The 10,776-nt window shown below is 40.6% G+C and overlaps 1 protein-coding gene across 1 annotated transcript in view; it reads right to left on the bottom strand.

The window, feature by feature from the left end:
* Positions 1-3,315: 3,315 nt before the first annotated feature.
* The window catches only part of REV3L (REV3 like, DNA directed polymerase zeta catalytic subunit), a 113,114-nt gene continuing 105,653 nt past the window's right edge, over positions 3,316-10,776 (bottom strand). Inside the window, exons 28-32 of the mRNA XM_030447039.1 lie at positions 9,503-9,640; positions 8,236-8,426; positions 7,154-7,400; positions 5,505-5,714; positions 3,316-4,469 (exon numbers count right to left, since the gene is read on the bottom strand). Of these exons, the coding sequence (XP_030302899.1) occupies positions 4,329-4,469; positions 5,505-5,714; positions 7,154-7,400; positions 8,236-8,426; positions 9,503-9,640 (927 nt within the window). The 3' untranslated portion in view covers positions 3,316-4,328. The remainder of the gene's footprint in view (positions 4,470-5,504; positions 5,715-7,153; positions 7,401-8,235; positions 8,427-9,502; positions 9,641-10,776) is intronic.

The raw sequence follows: 10,776 nt of genomic DNA, 5'->3' as shown, positions 1-10,776 counted from the left end.
TTTCAGGCTGTGTGACCACTTGCCCCTTTTCCATTCAGATTGGTGTTGTTTGGTTTTCTTGAGTGGTGCTGTACAGGCACAGAACAGCAGTGGTTTTGTTGCTGCTATGCAGGAAGGCCGGGGAAGGACCTGACATGCCAGTGACACCCCCCCCCAGTAAGACCAAAAAAAGCAGCAGCTAATGACAAAACCAGACTCTGAAACAACAGCTTTGGAATCTGTCTACTCCACACTCCAGATTTATAGTTTGTGTTTTTATTCTGGTTGTGTAATCAGAATGTGCTCATGTTTGGGTGTTTATAACTTATTTATTTATTTTTTTACTTTGCATTTTCTTGCAAAGAATTTTAATTTACTAACAAAAGAGCTCTAGATCCAACATAGCACAAACCCTCAGATTTCCAGTGTATTTTCAGGTCTGTTTTTGTTCCCTCTGTTGTCCTGAGTGTGCAGCCTAGCACCTTGTAGTGAAATGAGGCAACCAGGTGCCACTAATTGCCAGGTAGTGGGCATGAGATTGTGTTAAGCCCACCTGTGCCTGATTAGGGTGGGCCCCCACTGTGCATGAGCAGGACCAGGGGGCCAATAAAAGGTGAGGCTCAAACTCACAGGCTCAGCTCAGTCCTGAGTAAGCCAGCAGAGAGCTCAGTTGCTCTTGGAGAAATAGCACTGATCCAGGCTGGTCAATCCTGAGGGCTATAGGCTCAGAGCACTATTTGTGAGTCTCTGCTGGAACACCTGGTTGGACCTTGAAGCGCCGTGCCCTAAAAGAGGTTCATCTTGCTACAGCACCTTGTGGCTTTTTCCTGTCTTTTGACAAGTTAGTAAGAAGCAGGAATGAACTTGCAGTGAAAAATGTGTAATTGTCTGGGTTTTTTTGTCTCACTATGTTGAAGTGTCTCTCTCTCCCTCTGCTGTTGGCATGGTGTTTTCCTTGTGTGTGTCTGTTCTCCTGTGGTGTCTTTTTTCTAGTGCAATGTATGAACCTGCACTTTAAAATACAGCCTTGTTCCACTTCCTGTGCAAGGTTTCTCTTTGCTTGCAGTAATGGTGTGTTTAATTATCTGACCAAATCCTGTTTCAGGTATGTGTGACTGCATTTGGTCAGCAGGAATCAGTCTGTGTGGCCTTGGGGCTTTCAGGTGGTGACAAAGGAAGTGGGGTGTGGCAGAGGTAGCAACTTGGTAGGTGCAGATGGGTCCGGCATTGCTGCCACTTTCCATTCCCCCTTTTTCCTCCTGCACTCTGCAGTAACTGCTTGGCATGTAAAAAGTAAGGGAGTGCTATCTGATGGTCAGTGCAAATCCCACTGGATGGGATTGGGGGATGGGGAGTGGGAGGAGGCAATACCTGCTGCTGCTCTGCTTTTGCAGGTGTTCCCAGTCCCTATCCCAGGGAGGTCACAGTTTGCCTTTGGCAGAAACTGGGTTTGATGCAGGACAAACCACAGTAAGAGGGAAATGGACCTGGGGCAGCTCCCCTCTGTAACTGCAGTCCACAGGTTGCACCTCAATTGATGTGACATAGAAAGGTTTCCTCACACTTGAGATCATGTTGCCAGAAGTACATCAGTTAAAAAAAAAATTACACTTTGCAACCACCATGATTTAAAATTATCCCCAATTACTATGCTAATTTTTGGAATGAAATTCCAAATGGAATGTCCTCCAAGCAAGACTGTTCTCAGGGATAGTTAATGTTATTGCATAATCAAGCAGTAAAAACAAAATAAAGCCACATTGGGAAATGTGCTCTAACTTCTTTAACCTTACCTGCTTATTGCTCAAGTATACACATGCGTTTGTGTTTCTGACTGTCTTCCCAATGAGTGGAAAAATACTGTGAAAAACAAAGAGTTTGTTTCTTTTGTGGGCTGTATTAATTCCTGCACAAGGCACTTGAATTTATCCCCACTTCCTCCCTTAAAAGCAGGAGGCCTGTGTAGTCTTAGTGGAGAAGCAGCCTGGGATGCCAAGGTAAGAGCAGCCTTTGGCCAGAAGTAATGGATCCCAAAAGCAGCAGCAGGAAGACAGCAAAACTCTCATAATCACCTCAGATGTGTGTAGAATCCTGTCCAGGTGATAGGTGGAGGCCTTTGGATGACATCCAACTTGTGAGTCATCTTAGTGAGCACCTAGGACCTTCAGTGTCTTAATTCAGGCCTCAAACTTGCAACAGAAGATAGGTACAGTATTGTTTCTTATTATCCTCTAAAAGCACATTTTTAGTAGCAGGTTAAAACATATCTAGGGCTTTTCCAATGCCGAGTCCAGGTCACAGCAGTTCTAGATTTCCTTGACGTTCAAGTCTTTAGCTTTCCTACTTCTTGGATCCTGGTGTTCCTTAAGGCTTGTTCTTAGACATGGAATCCAAGTTCACATTTAAAATTTCCTTCCAAAGCAAATTGCCTTCTAGCATATGCAGCTAAAGGGAGGATTTATTTACAGTGCCTTTTAAGTTACACACCCTCCAGAAAGCTTGAACATGTATTACAGGTTGAAGTGACCTGAAGTGTGTTCCTTTACCATTGCCTTGCTTATGCTGGAAAATTAATCTCTCTTGAGTGCAAGAGCTGTGGTCTGTGGATTTTATACCTGTGTTTACTAGGAATCCTAGTTTTGTCCAAGAAAACAGGAATGGGTTGAAGAAGAGCACTTGTCCCTTTACTCCAGTGTCAGAGGTAATCCCCTGCAGTCAGGCAGCTTTTATCCCCGAAGCATTGCCAAACGCTGCACTGTAGCACAAGCACCAACACCTCAGTCTGGGCATTTCCACTTTTATTCTGTACGTGACCAATGCTGGAATGCAAGAGCAGGCAGTTTTGTGCCTTGCTGTTTTTTTTTTTTTTTTCCCCCAGTTCCTCTGCATAAAATGCTGTGCAATCTGTGGATGTTCTATTACGTGTTTATGATTTTTAATACCTTTTAACAGAATAATTTTTATTCTGCTTGGTGTGGGTTTACACTGTGTACTGTATAATGTGAAATTTAAGAGACTGACTTGTATTTTGAATGTAATAAATTCTTACCTGGAGAAGGCACTCAGGTTCCTTGATGTAAATAAAGTTCTGTTCTATTTTTCAAAGCTATGCTGGACTTCTAAATTTAAAACTTACTCCTGTTTAGGCTAATGGAAAACGGGTGATGTTTCTCCTCTGGTTCGGGGAGGACCTCCAGCAGTCTATACCGAAGTTGGAATTGTGGATTCTTAACAAGATCTTAACCTCACCAGTCTTGTTTACATAAATTTCTGTGGCAAATAAGGGAAGCAAAAGTATCTGCAATTGAGGGTAAGTATTAAAAAAAAAGCATATAATTTTTACCATATCATTTTATTCAACTTTAATATGGTTTCCATTATTAACTTCTAAAACAAAATGATTTCCAGTTTAGAAAACAATGCACTGACCACATAATTCCTTTTCCATTTTATACAGTTATACAAATATTCTAAATACACATTTTGTCAAGATGGTGGCAAATAAGATTTAACTGTACAGTACATAAGGAAAGAAAATATTTTAAGCATATTTAGAAGCAATAGAAATGTCTATACAAAACAAGCAAAAATGGAATAAAATTTTATATTTAAAGTATTGCAACAGTCCCACAGGTTTGTAACAAAAATGTCTTTGCACAGTTCCTCACAATGCCCCATTAATAGCTAAAGCAAGACAGCAATTTTTAGAAAATAATGTTTCAAAATGCTACACATGGTACTAACTGCTTGCACAGTCTGATCAAAATAACAATCTACTTGGAATCAAGCAAAACTTAGGAGGAGATAAACCAACCAACTTTAAAATTATCTGTATAAAAGTCATTGCACATTATTTTACTCAGTTGTTTGAAAAGTAAAAAAGTGTATTTACAAAATATTTTCGCAGACAAAATTATAAAGTGAATGGATAATATATAAGTAACACGTCTTGATACTGACAGTTCAAGAACACACACTAATGGTTTTATGGTTTCAAGAGGTTTTCAGTGCTCCTTCCTCCAGGAAGTAAACTTGACTTCTACTTTCAAATGGATTTACAAGATGTTGCACATAGCTATTTCAACATCAGCATTATAAAACAGTATGTTAGAAACATGAAAGAAAGAAGAAATTTGTACATCTTAAAAAGTGAGCTATTCATAGATCAACAAATGTATTTTCTTTTAATTTAGTTAGGATAAGTGTTAATTATTCTTCAGATAATAAACCCAACAGTTAAAATGGAAATCCTGGACTAGATGAGACTTGAAAAAGCACCATGCACAATAGTCTTAGTGTGGTAAACACTGAAAAAAAAAATAGCACCTGGAATCTGTAACACAGATCATTTAAAACTGGTCCAGCAGCTGGCGAAGGTAGGGAGCCTTTGTCAGTTCTCTGCTTACTCTGGACAGCTTGAAGAGCACTGGGCAGTTGAGGGAGACACACTGGATCTGTCGATCAAAGCAGCCTGTACAGTTCTTGCATATCTAGATTACACACAAAAAACCCAAAACAGATTATTTTAAACTTGGCACAAGCAAGTCACACATCTACAAAGTCTCAATGTTGTATCAGTAGAACAGCACAGTCCCACCAGCTCCTCTTGAGTACCACAGGGGAAACTGCAGAGCACACATCACCTTCCTTTACTGCTGTTTACAATGCAGAGCAGGGCAAATATTACAAAATACAGCCAGAACTAGAAATCTGCACCTTAGTAATGCAAGATTTATGAGTAGTGAATTACAATGGTTTTCTGGCAGCAGAGCCCCATGGGAACCTATCAAACCAACGCCCAGACTACAGGAATATTTAGATCTCTGTGATTCAGACAAGCTTGTAAACGGTTCATGTGTTAGTGGTAAAAATAAATGTCAACAAAAATATTTATTAATTATATAATACAACAGTATGAAAATTAGGTGAGGATATGCATATGTTTCTGCAAGGGAAGGCATTCTGCTTTGATATAAGGTATCTGTGAGCTCAATCAGCTATCCTCTTCACTGATGTACAGCTAACAGGAAAAAAACAGCTTGGAAAATGCTGATCAAGAAGAAAGGCAATGAGGAGCCCCCCAGGCTAAAACACAACAATGTTACACATATAAATAAATAATCTTTCTGGAACAAGCGTTTCTGTTACTAGAACGCCATCAATTATTTTACTACAAAAGAGGTGAATTTTTCATACTTCTGCAGCTCTCCATCAGTCATTACAAAAAGGCACCTACAAACTGTGGAAGTTACTCTCAGAAAAATAAAGGGAGAAAATCATCTTTTGTTCCGATCTGCTGCCCCCAGCCCCCTTCTCCCCCCGTTTGCCTCCAGTTTTACACAAAGCCGAGGAGAGCAGGAGCTGCTACGCTGCCTTCAATAGCCCTGGGAGAAGCCAAGCAGCTATTACATCTTTAACACCTGGATTGTACTTCCCGTTCCCGCTGGGGACATTCCGCAGCGCGCTGCCTTTGAAACTTCAGCCCCTCTCTGTTTGACAGACATCAGACAAGGCTTTAATCATACCTTGACCAGCTGCTCCTGCTTACGCTCTAGCTCTCGGATTTCTTGGTTGAGGATGACTGCCACATGCTGTGGCTGGCTCCTGCATTTATTACAGATCCCATACTGGGTCAGTTCATCACACACGGGACAGTGTAAGGTCGTGAAATACTGGGAGATTGTGCCTTTGCGTCCTTCCAGCTCACTGTGGGCAGTTGAGGCAGCTTTTTGAATCTAAAAAATAAAAAAAAATTAAGAGGTGAACTTTCAAGACAGCAGCTTGCCTTGATTAATAATTTACCTATTTTTTTTTAATTTTCTTTTTTTCAAATGAGTATGGAAAAGCAACACTGCCTGCAGGGTGTGGGTTCATACACAAATGAGTAATATGCACTGCATCACTCTGAAGAGCACAGCACCTGCCTTGTAGTGATGGGCTGAACAGAGCCCACCCACCCCTATTTCAGAAGGAATCTGCTCACAAAAGAGAAAGAGTAACCGAAGAAATCCTCACTCCCATGCTAAATTCCCCATCTCATCTTAATCTCTGCCTCCTACAGTTGTTCCTTTGGAAGTGCTCATCTATTCCACATCCAAACATTCCCCAGTGCCTGGCTGCCAGATCCTGCCCACCTCCAGTTCCCGTGCTGGTGCAGCTGTGGTCACAGAGCTGCCCACCCTCCTTTGGTTCATGGCTCTGGCTCATTCTCCAGTTTCCCCAGACACAGCTCCACCACTGTCCCCTCACCCAGGGGAGGTCATTCCCCTGCAGTCTCTCCTGGTGCTGTAGGACTTGAGCTTTGTGCTGTCCTTCACTCTCCTGCTTCAAACACCCAGCTCCTCTGCTCCCCAGGGCCCCTCTGTGCTCCCTGGCCTTGCAGAAAATCAGGGGCTCTTTGCCTTTCTAGAGTGGCTTGTTGGAGATCTTTAAGGTGAGTGTCACAATGCCAAGAGAAAGGTGGAGAAAATAAGCAAAATTGAAGCCAATCATGGCTAAAATAGAAGTGGGAAACATGGTGTCCTACTGTGCTGCTGAAGCCTAGGCAGAGTAACCAGACTACACAGATATACTGTCATTCATCATCCCTTTTTGCCAGGGGAACAAGAAACTAAAATCCAGTTATCTAACACCTCTCCTGCACCTCAATGTTTTCTTTAACTTTTGGAAAGTCATTTTTGGATGTAATTAGTTTAAAATTTCCAGTGATACAGATTTTTTAAAAAGTGATCCTGATGCTGGGGCATTACCACCTGCTCTATAAAGAAGAAAGATCTTGAGAACGTTTTGGAAAAAGACAGGGATTCCAAGATCTACTATAGAGTGATTTAAAAGATGGTACAGCTAAATAGATGCATATCTAAGTACTGCTAAAATACACAGTTAAGGCAAATTATTGTTTTAAACTATGGAAGTCAGAAGATAGACGACCGGGTGAGCAAGCATGTGCTTGATGATCAAGGCTGGCTGAAAAATGTGATTTACTAAGTGAAAAAACCCACACTAAAAACCCACACATCTAAGAACCAGGTCGTGTGCTTGGGCATCAGCCACTGCCTTGTAACATAACCTTTGCCCTTGCCCCATGTAACCCTTATTCCAATACAAGTAATGATAAAACCAAACCCTGCACTGATGCACGGCGTTTATCAGCTGTTTGCTTTCAAGCCCTTACCCGTGGCAGCTCGTGGTACCAGCTGAAGACGTCGATGCCAATAAGTGAGAAGACCCTGGCCAGTGGTGGCAGGATCTGTTTGGTAATGTAGTAGGTGGCATTCAGCCTGAGGTTGGGATCCTGCAGGACCTCAATGGGCCGCCTCACCAGCTGTATCAGGGGCAGCCCGGGCAGCCCGCACACAATGACGTAGGGCACACGCTCCCCAACTCGCGGTTCAGAGCGACGGTCATAGGCAAGCATTCTCCTGTTAAATAATAAAAAAACGGTAAAAAATTAAGGCTAAAAATAGCCTTTATAATGCATCCAGAGACAAATTCATTGTTATTTCGTTTGCTTGCAAAGTTCCCCATCTGGTTATATTAGAAGCTCTCCAGATGACTCAAGTGTCTATTAGGAAGCACAGGACCGGGTAATTTCATTTTTCATTTGCCTCACAATCAGACTCAAATTTGAGAACCTGGAACATGAGCCCTAAAGATACGTCCTGTTTCAGGTCACTTGTATTTGCATGCAGGTTAATTTTCTGGTTACCTCCTCCTTATAGAAATATTTTAATAAAGAGCAGTCAGGGTACGGCAAAGAGCTCAAGTACCCAAAAAGTAAAGGACTATTCACCACAGTTTGAAGCAAGTATCAATCTGGAATTTGATTTTAATTTCATTTAAAACATATGGCTAAATTTGAAGACATTTTATATTAGGCAAGGAGGCAAAATGTGCCAGCTTCTATTATCTATTCCTGATAAACATTATCAACAGGATGAAATATTAACTTTAGGTACAGTACTTTTATAACAAATGAAAAATTATGCCTGGTAATGTATTTCACAGCACCGAGAGATTTCACTGTTAGAATTTTTGACCTTAGTCTTGGAACACTTAGAGCTCTTTCCAGGACTACAAAAGGGCTTTCTAGGGCTATCTCATGCCTGATCTGATGCCTGATCTTTCTTCACACACAGAAGAAAGTCAGGGCCAACTCCTGCAACAGTATCTGAAGGAGACATCTCACTGCTACCCAGAACTTGGCATTACAAAGGTCAAGAGAAAAAATTTATGATTAGCACTTAATCTTATTACCTGGTGATTTCCAGGGCTGGTACACAGGACCCAGGTCTGTAAGCTGAGCTCCCTCTGTACTCCTTTGCAAAGATGAAATCTTGCATGGTGGCTTTTCCTTCCAGTAACTTCATACATTGATTCTGAACGTACTGTTTGATCTGACTTATGTCCCGTGTTTCAAATAGCAGCTTGATAGAACACTCAAGTATCTTTATAACCAAAGGAGAAAGGCCAGAAATGTTAACTAAAACCCAGTTAATTCAAAATAATTAAAAGTGTATGGAAATACTAAGATACTGTTTAGAAAAAGTGTCAGTTGTGAATGTTAATATTTAAAATGCTTGCATTCTCCTCCACTTGAAGCCATTCATAAACACATCACTGGACAACTTTTTCTCAGCTTGACGCATCTCTCATGACTTCCACGTTGCATCACTAACACTGTCTTAACAGCTACGGAGGTTTTCCAGAGTGTAAGAATACATTTTTTCCCCATGATCTAACATGTAGAATTGGGATTAAAAATAAAAATGGAATTAAACCCTCCTAAGTGGTTACCTTGTTTACTGGGATAAATTTGTTTTGATTTAGATTAAGTAAAAGCGCCTTTTGTTTTCAACCTTTCAACACACAGCTTAAAAAAAACAGGCAAGGAAGTTCATTTTAAATTAATTTGTAGCTAAATTATATTTATGTAAGTGGGTTATTTAGCAGACACGTCAGTGTGCCTCACTCATCTTGGAGTAATACTCACTTCTAGTTAAAGTGAACTGGATCAAGAATGGTCTGGAAAACCTAAATGGGGCTTAGGACTTTTTGTGGAATTTTTAGGAACTGAAATACAGCACTTAAGATGGAAAGTGCAAGTCCTTGTAATGCTCTTTTAAGCATACTAAAAAACCAAAGTATCAGACAATTCAGAAGCCCAGAGTCCTCAGCTGCTCCTCATGGGACATTCCTTCTGGACACATTCAGGGACCTTCACATCCTTTTTAAATTGTGGGGCCCAGAACAGCACCCAACACTCATGGTGAGGCAGCACCAATGCTGAATCCATCAGGATAATCCCCTCTTTTGACTGGCTGGTGATGCTCTCTCTGTTTGATGCACCCCAGGATGTGGGTTCTTTCTTGGCTGCCATAGCACACTGCTGACTCGTATGGAGCCTGCTGTCACTCAGCACTCCAAGATCTCTCATATAAAAATATGTTCATATATATGAAACATGATGAAATAACAGTGTACTACCATTTCATTCAGAAAAAAAAATGCAGAAATATTTTACCTTGGAAACAGCAGGACAGGAGTCCCTTCGAACTGTCTCAATGCCTTTTGCATCAAATATTGGGTCCTTCTGGTCCAGTGTTTCATACATGTAACCCACGTACCTCTTCTTTGTTTGCAGGACACATGGCAAGTAGACCTGGAATGTTTAGAAAGAAGATAGGCCAGTCTGGCATGTGTTGGTAATGTAAGGTGGCTCTGAATATAGGTGGTTTCCTAAGGAATACTTTGCTTTGTTTGTTGGTGTTTTTTGTTTGTTTTGTTTTAAATAATTAAAACCAATAAACTAGATCACAAGACTGTTAAAGGCTGAGGAAGTTTGGATTCAGTCACTTATTCACAGTCACAGTACTCATACTTTTCTGGATTGCATCTGTCAGTCATAGCTGTATTACCTCTCTTTTCTTAAAAAGACAACTTCTTTTTAAACATTAGAGAAGAAAACTTTCTCAGCAAAAAGTAATAGCTTTGAACTTCATGTTTTCAAGTCATCTAATGATGAGGTGCCTAATATCAATTAGTATCTTGATTTGGGAACAGCATGCTATTTAAACACCTATGCTAGAGAATAGTTTCCTCATGAATTGATTTTTAGGGTCATGGTCTTTTTTGATTGTTCTCTCCAACCTATTATTTCATTCTTGATTGTGTCAGTATTCCTTGACCATTTTTAAAAGAAGGAATGGGGAAGAATTTCTTCCCAGTACTAGAATAACATCTTCCTGGCTCTTGTGAAAGAGGGAGCAGTGAGTTTAGATTGCCTAAGGCTCAAGGACATCCTGCACATCATTGTCTCACTACTTGAACAGGTGCTCCAAAGGTATGGACTTTGAAAAAATGAATTAACTGATTGCTAATGACATCCCAATAATAAATTTTCACCAAATTAGTATCTTCTAAAAAGCCCACTGAATAGATTTTTGTGATTTTTCATTTTATATGTATATGCATTTCATAAACATATCCTGAAGAGTGCTAAGGCTGGCTAAAGAATAAATATCAGGCTTATAATTAATGCACTGGAATCACTTCAAGGGATGGTGCACATTTTCTCTACCAAGTAGCACACATCAGTTTGATGGTTTGTATATCATACAAAACTGAGGAAAGTATTTCCAAAAACTGTCTGGTGCTGCCAGTGGAACAGGTCACCAGGCATCCTGGTGTGAAAGTTGGAATATTTCTTTTTGTTCTTGCTGCAGTGTGCTCCTCTGACAAGGTCCCTGAGGCACTAAGGAACTTACAATATAACTGCAGACACAATAGAGCACACAA

The sequence above is a fragment of the Calypte anna genome, chromosome 3 (genome assembly GCF_003957555.1).
Source record: "Calypte anna isolate BGI_N300 chromosome 3, bCalAnn1_v1.p, whole genome shotgun sequence".
In the NCBI taxonomy this organism is placed as follows: Eukaryota; Metazoa; Chordata; class Aves; order Apodiformes; family Trochilidae; genus Calypte; species Calypte anna.
Note: the sequence above shows the minus strand (reverse complement) of the source record. Positions and strands in the feature narration are given on the sequence as shown.